The sequence below is a fragment of the Nelumbo nucifera genome, chromosome 5 (genome assembly GCF_055504915.1).
Source record: "Nelumbo nucifera cultivar China Antique chromosome 5, China Antique-T2T, whole genome shotgun sequence".
Lineage (NCBI taxonomy): Eukaryota > Viridiplantae > Streptophyta > Magnoliopsida > Proteales > Nelumbonaceae > Nelumbo > Nelumbo nucifera.
The window spans coordinates 49,202,185-49,220,546 of record NC_142653.1 but is presented as its reverse complement, the minus strand read 5'-3'; the positions used below and the strand labels follow the sequence as shown (position 1 = coordinate 49,220,546).

Here is an 18,362-nt window from a genome sequence, read left to right as displayed (position 1 = left end):
CTTGAGATGGGATTTAGGTTGAGCAAAACCCATAATACAGAACACTGTGAGTCCTATATGGAAGAGAAGGCGAACTCTTGGGGCGATCCAGACAAAATCCCTTACCAGATCAATGGTTTCGATTGATGACTTCCATATCTTTCCCGCATAATAGATTTTCCCTACATTTTAATTTAAATTTTGAAGGAAACAAACAATAAAAAAAAAAAAAGATTAACTATGTAGATTTAGAACATACCTTGGCATCCATTGAGGAGATAAGGATTCCCTTTGTAACCTTGTATACAATGACAAAGATATCCTGCACCATTTGTGGAGTCAATGCAATAAGTGTTACGCCCACAGGCATAACCTGTTGCATCTCTTCGTGCTTCCCTGCAAGTCTGGTTTCGAATTGCCCAATCCAATACTATGGAAGTGTTGATCCCGACGTTTCGAAGGTATTCAACGTTGTTTCTCATATCCCAGAGGTGTGAAACTTGTGAATCAAATGTGTCCTGTTCGTCGGACATAAGAACGGCGAACCCACATCTACTAATATTCCAAGTGTATGCGAAGTTGTTACGGCTACCTATGGATGGAGAGAAGTTATTGAGATCCTTTGGTATGGTTGTCTGGCAGCAACCATAGCCACCACAAGACGAAGGATCTGTGAGTACTTTTGTATCGTTCAAGCATGATGACCAACAGTCGACATAAAACGCCTTGTCCTCGTAGTCATACAACATTCCATATGCATCGCAACCGATTGCCATGAATCTGTTTCTGGTGTCTGAGAGCCTGTATGCATTTGGAAAATAATAGCTAATACCATGGCTCTCCAAGTCATCTGCATCCATGTAGCATTTGACACCGCCCAGAATGGAGATCGTCAGTTGACCTTCAAGTGATATATTCAGAATGTTATGATGCCATCCCCGATCATCGCCATAAAATGTCAATTTCGGAAGATGGGTGGCAGTGTTGCAGAACAACCTGAACTCGTCACTTTTGTAGCAGATTGGTTTATCACCCACTAGACCAAATGGGTATGGGATGGTAACATTCCCACATTTGTTTTGGCAACCGGGAATCGTATTTGATGATGTCGGTATTGCTGTTCCCATGTGAAATCATCACCACCAGTAATTGGATATGAAATGTAGAATTAAAATATTTTTCTAGCTAATTTCTTTGATGATTTCAGGCTACATCATTGCACGAGTGTTTTGAACATTTTCATTTATGAACAAAAATTTTGCAACAAAATATAAAATAAAATTTGTAATAAGAGCCGCACATGCAGGGCCAAGTGAGCACGATCTACAAGCCCTAATCGCGCGTTATCTTTATTTTACAGCAAACGAACTCATACCTTGGCAACCATGGGGGAGATAAGGATTCCCTTGATATCCTTGCAAACAGCGGCAAACATATCCAGGGCTGTTGTTGGAGATAGAGCAGTTGGTGTTAATCCCGCATGCATAATTTATGCTTCCTTTCTCACATGCCTTTTTTGCAGTTGACCAGTTGGATGCTAGGCACACAAAACAATATTTCTTAAATCAAAGGCTGCTTTTCCAAATATTAAGATTATAAACTGAAAATTGATCAGCCGGCTTATATAACTCCAAGTAGAAGATATGGAACGAGCAAATGGCACGATGCAGAGAAATCACATAGAGCATGTTCTATAAATAGTTGTGATTGGTGAAATGCTTGCTCCATGTCATCAAAATATATAGTAAGAATAAAAAGGTCATACCTTGGCATCCATCAGGGAGATAAGGATTTCCTTGGTAACCTTCCAAACAGTGGCAAAGATATCCAGGGCCATTTGTTGAATTAGTGCAATAGGTGTTGTTACCACAGACAATATTATAGCCCATTCCTCCTGCGTCCTCGCAAGCAGCCTTGTTTCGAATTGCCCAATCCAGTATTATTGGAGTTTGGATGCCAGAATTTTGCAGGTATTTCAGGTTGTTTCTTATATTCCGAAGGCGTGAAACTTGTGAGGCCATCAAATCCTTGTCGCACAGAAAGGCATACCCGCATCTAGTGATATTCCATGTGTACCTGAATTTGTAAAGGCTACCTGTGGAAATTTGAAAATCGGTGATACCCTTGGGTATGGTGGTCTGGCAGCACACAAGGCCATCACATGATAAATCCATCATAACTTTCGTATCGTTCAGGCAACCTGAACGGCACCCCACATAGAATGCCTCGTCCTCGGAGTCATACAAAGTTCCAGATGTGTCGCAACCGACAGTCATGAATCTATTTCTGGTGTCCGACAGCATGTATGGTTTTGGAAGTTCCCAGTAATAATCATTCCCTACCAAGTCTTTGTCCTCCCCTGCGTAACATTGGACAGCCGCCAACATGGTGGTCGCCAGTTGCCCATGCAGAGATATGTTAAAAATTGGTGTATCATCGGAATCGGAGTACATCGTCAGCTGGGGTTCGCCATTAGTGGTGTTACAGAACAACTGAAAATCTTCATTCAGGAAACACTTTGGATCATCGCCGACGCCAAACGGGTATGGGATGCTAAGTTTCCCACATTTCTCTTGATAGCCGGGTTTCGTCAGAGACGATGTCGGCGATGCTGATGCTCGTGCTACTGCTGTCTTGGTCATCAACAGCAACAGTAGGACCAAATGAAGCAACATGGACCAAAGCATGGTCATAGGATAATCGATCCTGGTGGGAAAAGAAACAAAACGCTACTATACCGGGAATTATCTGAGCCATGCCACCATATATAAGTGTTGATCCAAGCTTTCTATGGTCACGGTTTAATTAGCAAGTCAACTAAAGTTAACGACTCTCTCTCTCTCTCTCTCCATCATCTTCACTTCAGATGTCAATAAACTAAAAATAGTTTTCCAATTCACTAACGTTAAGGTCACGGTGTGTTATATTAATCAAATTAAAGCCCATACAGAAAGCTGATCGGACAAATGTGAATACCTTGTCTTGACTGAACGAGTAATAAGCTATTAGTGTATTAGTATTAGCTTATGGAGTTTGCAGTAGATTGATCGGACTAAAAAAGTTGATAAAGCAGTAAGCTGGTGGGTGACGGTTTACTTGTTACTCTGTCTGGTTCAAATGATTTGCTGATCCAAGGGATGTCATGATGAATAAATGAATGCACAAATCGGAGAAAAGAATAAAACACGGAAGAGAAAAAACACAAAGAAATAGTTAATCCAACACTAATACTGTAGTTAATTAAACCCGTCACTAAATATCACTAAACCCAAATGGTACGTTGGAACATATTGGCCCAAGTCCCCACATACAAGTCTAATAATGTAAGCTGCTGCTGGAATCCAACAAGATAGTGAACATCAAGGGTTCATGGACGATTTTAAATGGAAAATCTGGGTGGACGGTTTCGTGTGTACCTATAATAAGACTTCACGTCATAATCATATAACTTCGCGTGCGGGAGGGGCTGGACTAAATGTAATCTATCCGTGTATCTTCTTCGCTCGCATTCAATTCCAAATATTTGTAAAAGATTCCTTTTGGTCTGTTTTTTCTTTGAAATGTCATTCATGAATCTTTCAATTCCGATTCCACGTCTTGTAGAACTATTCCTCTCTTGGCGATATTATGATTCAAGTTTGGATGAGCTACGAATAAGGCCGTGTAAAATGGGATTATATGGCTCAATCATGTTAGTATTATGAGTCAAATCCTGATAATCTACAAACAAAAGTATGTCTAATGGCCAATGGCCTGCTCTAAAGGTAGTTTGAAGGGCAAAACGTCTCACATGAAAACACATAATCACTCTTGACATAGAGATGTTTTAGAGCAAGATGTTACATTTTTTAGGGCAGCAAATGGATCAAATGGAATTACATATAAGGTGTATCTAAATTTGATTTACTTTTATTTGACTTCTAATTAAATTTTGTTTGTTGAATTTAGGTTGGATTTGAATTAAATTTGGATATTGTAATTAGATATCAAATAGCATAGATAAAGTAAACTATAAATCATCAAAATATTACTTATCATTAATAAAATGAACTAAAAATGATTTTAATGTTGTATCACAAGAAGAAATGGATAATTATATATATATATATATATATAGATACCCTGACGATTCAGGAAATGGAATTTAATACAGTAACTATCGCTTATTTCCTTAAAATACCCTCCCCAATAAGATTTATTATTCTTTGAATACCAAACTCGTTGCATCGGCTGCCATCTGTCCAATCGTCGGGACGTAAAATTGGGCCTGACTGAGAGCTGACCAAACCAGCGTGAAATGTGGCTTGCTTGCCAGTTGTGAGAGCGAAAACAATGAATGCGACGTGAAATTGGAACCAGCACGAAAGAAGAATCTCTCTCCCTTAAATTTTTTATAACCTATTCTCCCTACCTTAATTTTCAGAAAAGAAAAAAAAAATAACTTATCTTAATTTAATTTTACCTTTCCCAGAAATGCAGACTTATTTACTTTTTTTATAACCTATTCTCTCTACCTTAATTTTAAAAATAACTTACACAAAAATAATTAAAAAACCTGCCTTAATTTTTTGAAAAAATAATTAGCTTTGCCTTAATTTAATTTTACCATAATTTTCAAACGTAAAGATTTATTTATTTTATAATAACATACTCTCTATCTACCTTAATTTCATGCCTCCAATCTTTCTTCTTCCTTTTTTTCTTTTTTTCTTCTTCTTTTCTCTTCTCTTCTCTTCTCTTCTCTTCTTCTTTGTTTTTCAATCGGATTTATTGCCAAGATGGTATAAGAGCAAGGCTATTGAATCTAGGCGATCAAGTTTCTTCTTCAAGTTGTTGAATTTAGGCGGAACAAAAGATTGAATCTGGGTTGATTGAATTAGATCTACAACTAATACAACCCTATTTTTTTTATTTCTTCCTTGGTCGTGTACCAAGAGGAAAACGAATGAATCTGAACCACTGAATGTCGGCACACCCTTGTGAAGTTTATACCTCTTTTTGTTTTGGATCGTGTGATCTTATACCTGTGAAAGGTGACTGTAGATCACAGATGACCTGTTTTCTTCGCTTGTTGGCTTGATTTCATGTGTGTAAGGATCTCTCTTAATGATCAATGCTTGTAGACCTTCTGGAAAACTAGTAGGCTGGGACTGTTATTCCATATAGGTCAGAAAATTAGTTTTGTCATATTTTTTTTTTTTTTGAAAATTGGTGTTGTTCTTGTGCTTAGATTAAGTCCACAATTGAAGTGTGTGTGGACTGGTCACTTGTTGTGTGTGGAGCTTTTTTTCTGATATAAGGAGGGTTCCTAAGTTGGGAATTTAGATAAAAAATTCTGTGTTGACCATGTCGTTCTTCAGGGGTTTCAAAAGTCAAAATGGAGTGAGTGGGAAAATGGATATGAGTTTCCTCATGGCTGTTATTCCATTTGACAGTCTGAACTAACTTGAATGGTATAGGGGAATAAAACTCTACATCAGTGCTAGGGGAAAAATATGATACATCAATGGGAAAGTGAAGGACCCAAAGAAAAGATGTGTTGAATATGTTAGGTAGAACCAACAAAATAGTATGGTGATGTCATGACTCTTGGTTTCCATGCTGCCACAAGTAAGAAAGACATTTATGTGGGCTGAAACTACTTGTGAAATATGGGAACAAGCAAAGTTCATCTATTCAGAGCAAAGACACTATGCCAAGATATACCAACTATACGTTGAATCCTCTACTTGCAAGCAGGGGGAAAGATGTCTCTCAATGCACTATTTAGATCTGACATCAATATAGAAAGTACTTGATCACTATCATAATGTGAATTGGAAGTATGATGAAGATGCAAAGATATACAAGTCACTTGTATCTTAGCAACGGGTATTTGCTTTTTTCTTTGGGCTAAATCCTTCATATGAGTCCACTAGGGTGCAGATCTTGGGAAGTAAAGACTTTCCATCAGTTTAGGTGGTTTATGCCTTAGTTCAGTCAAAAGAGAGTAGAAGTGTGATGAATTGTATAGAGGGGGAACTAGTTGCCCTAGCTGCTCGGGAAGTTCAGATACTAATGTTAGAAGTACTTTTAAGAAGGGTGACTCTCAAAAGAGAATAGATGACAAGAGTAAACTTTGGTGCACTCTCTGCCAGAAGACAAGACACACCAGAGATACATGTTGTGATCTCCATTGAAAACCTAAATAAGCATAGGATTTGGGTAAAGTCAATAATTGATTTGGTCAAGAAACACAGTTAACAGATTCAGAAAAAGTATAACTCAGATAATATGGCATCTCAAGAGATTAGGCCCATGATAAATCAAGAAAGGCATCCCAGTTTTGACCCTAAGGAAGAGATTATCAACTCCTTTAATGACCATTTGGAGTTATATAGTAGGATTCTTTGCCATATGGATTCAGGTCCTACTCCTTCTACCTCTTTTGCATCGACATCAGGTAACACTGCCATTACCTTCCATGTGTCATCTCATACTTCTGATTCTCCTTTGGTAATTGACTATAAAGCCTCAAAACCACATCATGACTAGTAAGATAAATTTATTTTTGGCATACAACGTTCTCTTTGGGAGTGATAAGGTGAGACTAACTGATGGTTCATTCTCCACCATAGCCGGCCAATGAACCATATCTCTCCCACTTGGCCTTACCTTTTCTAATGTACCGCATGTTCCTAAATTACCTATAAATTTGCTTTCCATTAGTAATATTATTCACTCATTGAATTGTTCAGTTACTTTCTCTTTGTCTTCATGTGTGTTTCATGATTTGGCCTCGGGGAAGACGATTGATAGAAGAAGCATGGTGGATGGTCTATATGTGTTGGAGAATAAAACTAGTCTTATGGCTAAAGAGTCATTGAGTTCTTCTAGTGAGAATCAAGCCTATTTATGGCACAATCATTATGGTCATCTTTCTTTTGAGTCATTAAAGCTATGCTTCCAAAGTTGTTTGAGTCTTTGTTAGTGAGTCAGTTGTAGTGTCAGACATGTCAATGGAGTAAACATTATAGAAGTTTTTTTCCTTTAAGAAATAAAAGATCTGAATTTATGTTTCATATTGTTTATTTTGGTGTTTGGGGCCTTATTACTCTACCTAATGACGCTGCATAAAAGTACTTCATTACCTTAGTCCATTATTATTCTAGATACACTTGGGTTTATCCAATGCGATCTAGAGATGAAGTCCCTAAAATTGTGAAAGACTTTCAATGCATGGTGTTCACTCAGTTCCAAACTGAGTGGATTGTTCACTCAGTTTCAATGCATTGTGAAACTTTCTTTGCTTCGAGTGGATTGCTTCAACAAAGCTCTTGTGCTAGGACACCCTAAGAATGTGGCAGAAGCTTTATCCAAACCTGAATGGACAGATTCAATGAAGAAATTGATGCATTACACAAAAATGACACTTAGGAGTTGATGGATCTTTTTGAAGGGAGGAACCAGTGGGTTGCAAGTGGGTGTTCATAGTAAAACACAATGCTAATGGAACTATTGAAAGGTACAAAGCTAGACTAGTGGAAAAATGTTTTACATAGATATATAGAGTGGACTATGTAGAGACTTTTGCTCCAGTAGCCAATATGAAGTCTATCAAGATTCTTCTTTCATTGGCAATAAATCTTGTTTGGGAATTTCATCAATTGAACATTAAAAATACTTTCTTGAATGGTGACTTAGAAGAGGATGTATATATAACCCAACCTCCAGGTTTTTGTGCCAAAGGCAGTGAACAGAAAGTGTGTAGGTTAAAAAAATCTTTATATTGGTTGAAACAATCACCTCGGGTCTGGTTTGATAAGTTCCACTTAGCAGTTCAACAGATGGGGTTCAAACAATGCCAGTTAGACCACACTTTATTTGTGAAGAAAGGTGAAGGAAAAATTGCAATTCTATTTGTGTTGTTGTAAAAGCAATTGAAGATAGTTGTTATTGCCTTTGAACCTCCAATTGAAGATAGTTGTTGTTATAAAAGCAATCCACCATTTTTCTCAAAGAATTTCTCTTTTAATTTCATGAGTTTTCTTTTCCTTATAATGAAGTATAACCAAGAGATACAAATGAGTAAAAACAAGATGCCCAATCTTACACCTGCAAAGAAATAGATAACGAGTTAATAGAAAGCAGAGGTATCGTATAATGTAAGTACTTATTTCATATTGTAATTTTCAAAGGAACATGACTTAATGAATTGACGAATAGAAAGAAATTGAATGCAGAAAACATATTTTATAACACTTGGGTGAAAATTGGATTAGGACAAGAGCATTTACCTAGGGTGATCTTAAGTACAAGGAAAACATTATTCTTGCAACCTTGGCCCTTTTTCCTACCATCACCATAACTCCCCTTCGGGCAAGTGCAATGGTAAGATCCAATTGTATTAGTGCAACCGCCTATACAAGGATAATTATTTGGATCTTCACATTCATTTATGTCTGGCAAAAGGACAATAAATGAAGCATTAGGTCATACGCAATAAAGAAAATTATTATTACTTTTTATACCCCAGATTAATATTGTTTAATGAATTCATTAATCACATTTAAACCGTGTAATGAAAATAGTAATAATTAAACAATATTAATGGCATGAATATGCTTTGGAGGGAATGATTAATAATGAAAATTTTCCTACCAAGTAATGCAATACTTTTAATCTATTATTCAAGTTAGGGATCATGAAATTTCAATGATATTTTTTCTAAAATTATAATTTTCTATATTCTATATTCCAATGATATTATCACTATTATAAGTTCTGTGGGGGTTGTGTGTTAGCCACACATGGGGAACATATACCCACATGACATCTTAGCCACATATGGGAATATCTCAATCTCTTAGAAATTATTGTATAGGGAGATATTCCGAATGCAGGGAGTTAGTGTTCTGTGAATAGGTGTGGGTGGAGTTTTAGCGGTATCTGATCCAGAGTCCTTTTTGTCTTCAGCCTAACGTCCAAAGTGCTCATTGAACGTACAGCATTATCTCTTCGAACTGGGAAAAATCAGAGGGCTCCATGAAAAATTGCTTTGATCCATGAAGATAATTGATATGGTGCGGGATTAGACATACTTGTCATATATAGCATAAAATTCCTCAAGGAGTCTTCTACACTACTCCAGCTTTATCTCCCAAGCTTGAATCTAAACTTTGGTCTAATTTGGAGGCAAAAGTCTATTGTTACAAAATGGACAAAGCCAGCAGTGAGTTGTGTAAAGCTAAATACAGACAAGGCTTCATGGAGGATCCTTAGTCTGAATGGTTATTGATGATGCGCGATCTAGCTATTCTTAGTTAGAAGATGATATGGGAGCTAGTTGTGTAGTAATTTGGTTTGAATTACAAGAAAATAGATCAGAGAACTCGGAGTCGCTAACTCGGCGAGGTCGCTCCAATGCTTAAGTTAGTATTGTATTATTTTAGTTGCGAGCTAAAAGCTTGAGTGTAGAGAGAGCTAGTGAGCAAATAATCGCATGTACCTTCTTCTCTGGGTCTTTGGAGTTAATGTCTTTATATAGGCATTGTTTGGTGTGGGCCTCATGCACCATATCTGAGATTTCTAAGAGGTCATGCCTAACTAGTCCGAAATCCTCAGAGGTAACCACCATGCACATTGACCACCCTCTGAAATGTTTGGTACGTGGGCCAACTTTTGAAAAATGTGAGTCTTGGGATATGCATGTTGAATTTGTCGGTGAACACGTCTCGCAGGTCACTACCTGGACCTTAGTCAGGCCAACAAGCCCTCGAGGGAGGTCACTCCTCACGTCAAGGTCACTTCGGCTAGTGACGAGATGCTACAGGTCAGCCCTGGACGAGGTGCTTCTAGTCAACCTGAGTTGTTCTCAAGGTTGCTAGGTTGGCAGTGAAGGTAGGTTGCCAGGATGGGGCAAAGAGAAACCGTGATCTATGTCAATTTATGAGGGTGGATTTGGCCCTCCAATGACATCATGACACATCTCATCTTGGAATAACTGGATGACACCTGGACATCTTCTAAAAAATGACTTGGAGTCCTAGATTGCGGTTTCTCTTTGCCCCGACCTGGCGACCTACCTTCACTGACAAACTGACGACCTCGACCACAACTCAGGTCGGCTAGAAGCACCTCATCCAAGGTCGACTTGTAGCACCTCGTCACTAGCCAAAGTGACCTCGATGCGAGGAAAGACCTCCCTTGAGGGCTTGTCGGCTTGACTGAGGTCCAGGTGGCGACTTGCGAGACATGCTTGTCGACAAATTCGGCATGCATATCTTGACACTCCCACATTTCTCGAAAGTTGGCCCACGTACCGAACATTCCAGAGGGTGGTCAACATGCATGGTAGTTACCTTCGAGGATTTCGGACCGATTAGGCATGACCTCCCAGAAATCTCGAATGCGATGCGTGAGGCCCACACCAAACAATGCCTATATAATGGCACCAACCCCAAAGAACTAGAGAATAAGGTATGCGTGATTATTTTTCTCACTAGCTCCTCTGTGACAATCAGACAAAGGGGGAGGGGGGGGGGATAGAACATGTACATTATGATCTTGCAAGTACTCACCCAAGAAGATAATCCTACGGGACGACGTTGGAGCAACTAGATCGCGCATCATCATTTACCTTGGCACCCATTGTTTCGAAATGTTTACCTTCGTTTTTTCATACATTGATCTTATCTTCGCATAAAGAATAAAGTAGAAAGATAAAGTTTAGATTGGTTACCTTGGCACCCATCGGACAGGTAAGGGTTCCCATGAAAAACTTTCTTACAATGGCAAAGATATCTAGGGCCATTAATGGAGTTTGCAACTTCTGCATTTTTCCCGCACGCAAAGTCAGACTTTCCTCTCTGCATTTGCTCGCAAGTCATGTTTCGATTTGCTTGATCAACAATCATTGTAGTTCTGAACTGAATGTTTAATAGATAGTCCACCTTGTTTCTTAAATTCCATATTTTATATCCAGTCGAAACGAACCAGTCTTAGTCCGAGAGAAAGGCAAAGCTGCATCTGCTGATGTTCCAAGTGTAAGCGGAACTGGTGTCATTACTATACGTTTGATGTTTTAGATCAAATGTGCCAAGATCATGTGGTATTGCCGTCTGGCAACATCCAATTCTTCACAAGATGACCCATTCACTTCTGTGGAAGTTTTTGTCATGGGAGTCAGACATGATGCCAAGTGTGTTACAACCAATTGCCGTGAATTTGTTCCGGGTGTTGGAGAATTTGGTAGTTCGATGGTTGACGCGATCCCCTGTTGATCTTGGTTCTCTCCCATGTAACAGGATGTAGCAGCCTTCCTTGAGAATGTCAATTGGCCTTGTAGTGATATATTCAAAATGCTATGGGAATAGAGAGAATCGCCATAAATCGTCAAATTTGGTGGATCAGTGGCAGTGTTGCAAAACAACTTAAATTCATCTCTGTAACAGGTTGAATCGTCACCAACTAGACCAAAGGGATACGGGATGCTAACATTCCCACATTTGTTTCGGCAACCAGGTCTTGTCTCTAATGATGTGGGCATTTCTGTTCCCACGCAAAACTACCGTCACCATTAATTGTATGTCAATTGTAACAATTAAAATGTTTTTTAAATTTGCAAGGTGCCAACCAGTAGGTTGGTACTTTGTAGGGTCTATGCAGGCCGTTGTAGAGACTTGGGATCCAATTCCGCCTGCACCTCGGTTGGGATGGTAAAACAATAAAAACGTTTTTCTAATTTCTTTCATTTCAAGCGAACCCTTGTTTAAGCAGGGATATGATGGAGGTGGAGGCGATGGTTTGGTTTCCGAAGCTCTGAGGAAAAGATGACTATAATCGGTACGGAATGAAATAGAATGATCAGACCTTGAGATGGGCAGCTGTATGTACATTAATTGGGATCAATTCCGGTGGCTTTTTTCAGTGTAGTAGAGATTATTCCAAATCCACAGCTGTGGGTAGGGATGTAGGAACAACTCTGGGGAGCATATGCGTCTTTTCTTAGAAGTAAACTTAAAAAAACATTTAAGTGAGTAGGAAATGCCGAGTGCATACTATGGGTCAATGGCAATTATCTCTTTGGACTTTTATTAGCTATAAACGCCCACTCTACTATGGGTTCAGTGACAATTACCCTCTTGAACATTCATTTGCGACAAAAACCCTCCTGAACTTACACTTTGTGACAAATGCCCCCTTCAGTAGAGTTCTATCAATTAATTTCAAAAAAGATTCTTATTGAACCATTTAAATTTTTTTTATCCCCAAATTACTTTTTCTAATTTATTTGTACAATTTTTGATTTGATTAGTTTTCAAAATATAATATTGAAGTCCCCTCTATTGCTTTAATAGATTATCACAGATTTCCGACTGAATTAAATATTCAAATGAAATCATAGGGGTTTCTTTCTGATGGATATAAATTTAGACTATATTTGGTTTGAAGGAAAAAGTAGGGAAAGAAAGGAAATGATAGGAAAACTTATACAAGATTTGTACATCTTTCTCTACCTTTTCTTTACTTTCTACACTTTTTCCTTAAAACTAAACACAACCTTAAGATTACACAACCTTAAGGTTTCATTTGGTTTTTCTATATTTATTAAAAAAAGGAGTGTATAACTTTTATATTTTAAGATGAAGAGAGACATTTTTTCTTAGTGAAATGAAGTAAGAGTTTAAAGCAACTTGTTTTTCTATATGCAAGATGCCTACTGGTTGGTTGTAAGGCCTCTTGATGGGTAGTGGGTGGGGTGGGGGGGGGTATGCTTAAAAAGACTATACCAATAAAATGGCTCTTGTTATTTTTGCTGATTTCTTTTAGAGAAAAATGAAAGTATTTTTGGGTCAATAAAGATTTTAGAGAAAAGGGCAAAGAAAAGAAAATAACAAAAGTTCTGATGAGTATTTTTGTAATTTAACACATTTTCTCGTCTGCCTTAATGACTAGAGGTATTTATTTCAAAGAGAAAGTTAAAAGAGATCTTTATCACAAATGAAAGATTAAGAGAGTAATTGTGACTGACCCCCATAATATTGAGTGATTTTGATGTAAATGAAAGTTCAAGGGATAATAAAAATCTTACTAACCACCCCAACACTACGCTATCGACAACACCACCTCAGAACCAATACTAACCATAAGTCCATAAGTCAACTACCGACATGAAAAATGGGTTTTATATGTTTTCTCTGTCTTTGCTAAGCAGGGGAGTTATTCTAGAATTTTCCAGCAGTTATTCCATCTCGGTATAGGTGGCCATCTGTCAGCCACCCATCCATTCTATATTCATGACTGCTTTGGAATATTGGATCGAGTCAGAACAGACACATTAGTGATCTTTTACAATCTTGTTTCTCTCAACAGTATAGGCTGTTAGTCCCAATAGCTAAAGTTTTTCCCTAGCTTCCCATCCTATCCCATCTCATAACATCCCACAAACCAAAATATGGGAAGAGAAGAATGTTCAAGAAAAATCCATTTTATCCCTCCCCATCCTATAAATCAAGCAAAAATTGCTTTGGCTGCTTTTGGTTTTGGAAAGTATGGTAGATAAGGAAAAGTGTTTCAGCAAATGGTTTAAAGTGCTTTTCCAAATTTTCAACCATTTTTATCACTTACGTCTAAGGATTTGGAAGCATAGCATTTCATACTTTATTTTCCAAATCAACAAATATAAATTTGGGTTGCAAGGTGGAAAGATAAGGATTCCCTTGGTGAGCTCTCAAACAATGGCAAAGATATCCAAGGCCATTTGTGGAGTTGGTGCAATAGCCAATAGGTGTTGTTTCCGCAGGCATAAATAACCAGTTGTCCCGCTTCTTTGAGCTTCCTTGCAATTCTTGTTACTGGAGTTTGGAACACAAAATTTAGGAGGAACAGACGACGTAAAAAAGCTCGCCATTGTAGTCATACAAATCGTTATATGTGTCTGTTGTCAGAGAGCGTGTATGTCTTTGAAAAATTATATCTAATGACAAGTTTTTGCTTGTCCCCATGTAACATTGGTAAGCTCCCCAAATGGAGGCCGTCAATTGGCTTTCAAGTGATATATTCAGTTCAGAATGGTATGACTGACTATTACCATGGCCATAAATTATCAATTCTGGAGGATCAGTAGCGGTGTTGCAAAATAACTTCAAGTCATCATTTTTATAACATGTCCGATCATCTCCGACTAACCCAAACGGATATGGGATGCTAATATTACCACATTCCCACATTTGTTTTGCCAATCAGGTCTTGTATCCGACGATATCAAAATTGCTGTTACCATCATCATCGACATCGTCAGCTTGTTGCAGTAATAAAGAAAACGTGAAGCAAACACGGATGATACGTCACATATATATATATATTAAAACAAATTGATAAAGAAATTTTCTCATTTTTTATTTTTTTATTTTATGTCATTTTTTAAAAAACTATTGAGATGCAATTTCCTAATAACTTAAATAATCTTTTCTTCTGAAATTTCTCCTAAACTATCTCCCCCACTATTCACTACTTTCTCTAAAATTATAAATTATCTCCAATTCCTATTTATTTGCAAAGTTATCTATAATTTAGTAGAGACTTTCTCTCCTAAATTATCTCTAATTCCTATTTATCCTCTCCCCTACTTTTTATCTATATCTATCTAAAGAAAGTTTAAATTAAAAAAATTTAAGAATTATTCAAATATTCAAACAAAATTATATAATAACTTTAAAATATTTATTAAAACTCAAAAAAAAAATTTATATTTTTACAAAATATATAACAAAATTATGTACTAACAATTTAAATTATGTTTTTCTTGACTATCAACTTAAATGTTTTTTTTTCAATATTTAATAATATGTAATAGATTGAAATAAATAAAATTTAATTAACAAAAGATTTTAAATATTTTTTAGATTATTTAAATATTTAAATAACTAAATATTTATCATAACTATATTTTAAATATTTAAAATAACAAAATTATGTAATAAATTTAAAAAAAATCTTCAAAGTAGAAAAATATTTATAACATAAAATTGGATTTAATAATAATTTAATATATTACAAAATTAATAATAAAAATATGTAATGATAATATAAATTATGATTTTATGGATAATTAAATTCAATAAATAATTCGAATTTTAAATTTAAATATTTTACATATTATTTAAGTATTTAAATAAATTAACTATTTTAAATAAAAAATTATTTAACATAACTATATTTTAAATAGTTAAAATAAAGAAATTTTGTAATAAATTTAAAAAATCCTAAAAATTAGAAATATAGTTATAACATAATATTGAAGTTAATAATAATTTAACATTTTTACATAATATTGTAAATAACTAATTTCAATTATATCAAGTAATAATTCGAGAAAATAACTTTTAAAAATTAATATTTATTTATAATAATTTTAAACTCTTGATCTGTATTTATTATATAATTATATATACTAAAATTAATATTTATTGTACTTCAGTAATTATTTATTATTTTCTTTTGGTGATAAATGTATTTTCAATGATTATGTATAAACTTATTTTGTTTGCTATTTAACAAAAATATTTTTAACAATTATTGGAGATTAAACTACTATTATTGAAAATTTTAAATTTAATTCATGGTACTTATTGTATTTATTATATTTTTCTTCTAACTTAGTGATTAATTTTTATTAGAGATTAAACTATTATTAGATAGTTTTTGGGCCGGTCTTCTTCGAATAAGGCCTATATATTGTATGTTTTTTCTCTTCACTTTTGTTTCTATAATAAAACTTTTATTTTACAACGGAAAAAAAGATGAACCAGATGAGGAGTCGGACTTGGACAATGTTCCACTTCTAATAATTTTGACTACCTCAGAAGCTGTAGAAAATCCAAAAAGTTGGTAGATTTTTACAGTGATGTGGTGGTGAAGTCTAGCAACAGGTAAGCATGCAGTACTTGAAGTAGGGGAACAGAGCCCGGATCTTGTGCAAGCAAATGATTTACTTACATAGCATCCAGCTGTATATTAGGAATATCTGTCATATAGCATCCAGCTGCACATTGGAAATATCTGCCATACATGTATGTTAAATCCACAGGGTGTGTTCTCAATGTCTCACTGTATTCTCATGCTTTCAAAAGTATGTAGAGAGTATTTAATTACTTGCGATCGCAAGGGAAAAAATTCAGCCGTCTATTGAAATTATGGACTAGCTAGGCTTGGTCTTGCTTTGTTTGTTGTGGTAATAGATAGGTTTTAGCTCCATGGCGCTTTTGTTTTGAGTCTTGGTGTGGGTGGTGTCTTTGATGTTGGGCATTTTTTTTCCAATTGTTGGTGTAGTTTCAACTGATCAGGCTTAAGCCCTGAGCTCGCCTTGGTGTGTGGGCTTTGGCCTTGTTTTATGGTGTCTCAATTGGCATTCATTGTTGAAAGATGTACCCTTATAAACAACATAGTTCTTTTGCTTCTCAGAATATTTTAATTGCATTCATCACATTATATGATATAAAAGATGTATTAGAAATAATATATGTCGATGGTTGTTGAAATATGAACATGAGTAGTTTCTTATCCACACGAAAAGACAACGACAGAGAAAAGAAAAACCATGCACCAATCACACAAAACTCAAAATAATAAACTGAATCCAAAAACCCAACCTGCTCCGACACATCAAAAACAGCAACACCGAGCTTTCACGCAAGCAAAAACCACACTTCAACCAGAGATCCACAAGGCCTTACCACTTCTGCCGCCTCTACCTCTTCTTCTGATACATTCTGCTCCTCTTTCTTTCTTTGTGAAGGGATAGACAATCTCATCGAGGGAGATCCATTGATAGTATCATATCATTCACCAAAGTACACTGCCCTGATACGTCATTAGGGTAATTACTTGAAAATGCAGGATTGAAGCTAGAGGATTCAGATAGTAAACTTACACTCTCTTCTAGGTTTGGTTGAACCCATGGGTGTTTATTTAACCTTCTCAATCTTTCTAGCTCATCTGCTACTTCTTTCATATTTGGCCTATCTTCCCCTCTCACACTAAGACAACTTTTTGCAAGCTCTGCAACTGCAAGAAATTGTTCAATCTTGTCCTCAGTTGTAAATCGATTCTCAATCAATTGAAGAAGATGATTCTCTTTCATTAATGAAATGAAATATGTAGCTAGATTTCGTACTTCTTCAGATCTTTCAAAACAAAAGGGTTTTTGCCCTAGTAGGATCTCCACAAGAACCACTCCAAAACTATAAACATCACTTTTCTCTGTCAATTTACTCGTGTGAAAATATTCTGGATCCAAATACCCTAAAGTCCCTTGAACTAATGTGGTTATTTGAGTTTTGTCCATGGGAAGCAACCTTGAAGCTCCAAAGTCAGATACTTTTGCTGTATAATTATCATCTAATAGTATATTTGTAGATTTGACATCTCTATGAATGATCGGGGTTGAAGCTGAAGAGTGTAGATAAGCAAGTGCACTAGCAGTTTCTGTTGCAATCCTTAACCAATCTTCCCAGGAAAGCAAGGAGATTCCATGCGTTTTGTGGATGTGTTCAAAAAGTGTACCGTTGGAGATGTATTCATAAACTAGCAATGGAACTTCAGTTTCTAAACAACACCCAAGAAGTTTTACTACATTTCTATGATTAATTTTGGAGAGAATAATAACCTCATTTATAAATTGCTCGATTTGGCTTGCATCCACTATTTTCGACTTCTTTATGGCTATGGCTTGATGATTGGATAGTATTCCTTTATAAACAGTGCCATATCCACCTTGTCCTAGGATGTTATCAATATCATAGTTATTGGTAGCAACCTCTAACTCTTCAGCTGTAAAGATCTTTATAAATTCAAAACCATCATGATGTGAAGATATTTGCTGTTGCAAAAGTAAGCCACCGTTTTGTCGAAAGAACTTCTCCTTCATCTTCATTAATTTTAATTTACTTATAATGATGTATACCCAAGAAATACCAATGAGTACAATCAAGATCCCAAAGCCTATACCTGCATCACATATTCAGAGATTAATTGAGATCGATGACTACTACAAAGAGAAAAAATGCATGCATGTCATACAACAGTCACCATATGACTTTCAAGGGCACCTGATTTCTTGGTTTAAATAATAGCATCATAGCATAAGCAAAGTTGAATTGTTGTTGGGATCACCTCTTTACAAAATATGCTTTAACACCCTCCCAACATTAATTATCTAACACAGCATCTCTCTCATGCCTGACAAATCTCGCTTCTATGGTGGATCATAGGTGTTGGAACATAACACACTTATCTAGATAAGAACTTCTCTTTATATTATTATTTTTAATATTTAAAATAGATATTCATGAGTAAAATAGATGTCTATGGGTAATCTTCTAATTCTAATGAAATGCTGACTT

General features: G+C 36.0%; 1 protein-coding gene across 1 annotated transcript in view; it reads right to left on the bottom strand.

The window, feature by feature from the left end:
- Positions 1 to 18,362, bottom strand: part of LOC148791581 (uncharacterized) — a 45,222-nt gene that overhangs the window by 8,881 nt on the left and 17,979 nt on the right. Inside the window, exons 5-9 of the mRNA XM_088888242.1 lie at positions 16,778 to 17,967; positions 5,004 to 5,129; positions 1,745 to 2,708; positions 1,355 to 1,516; positions 239 to 1,096 (exon numbers count right to left, since the gene is read on the bottom strand). Of these exons, the coding sequence (XP_088744368.1) occupies positions 239 to 1,096; positions 1,355 to 1,516; positions 1,745 to 2,708; positions 5,004 to 5,129; positions 16,778 to 17,967 (3,300 nt within the window). The remainder of the gene's footprint in view (positions 1 to 238; positions 1,097 to 1,354; positions 1,517 to 1,744; positions 2,709 to 5,003; positions 5,130 to 16,777; positions 17,968 to 18,362) is intronic.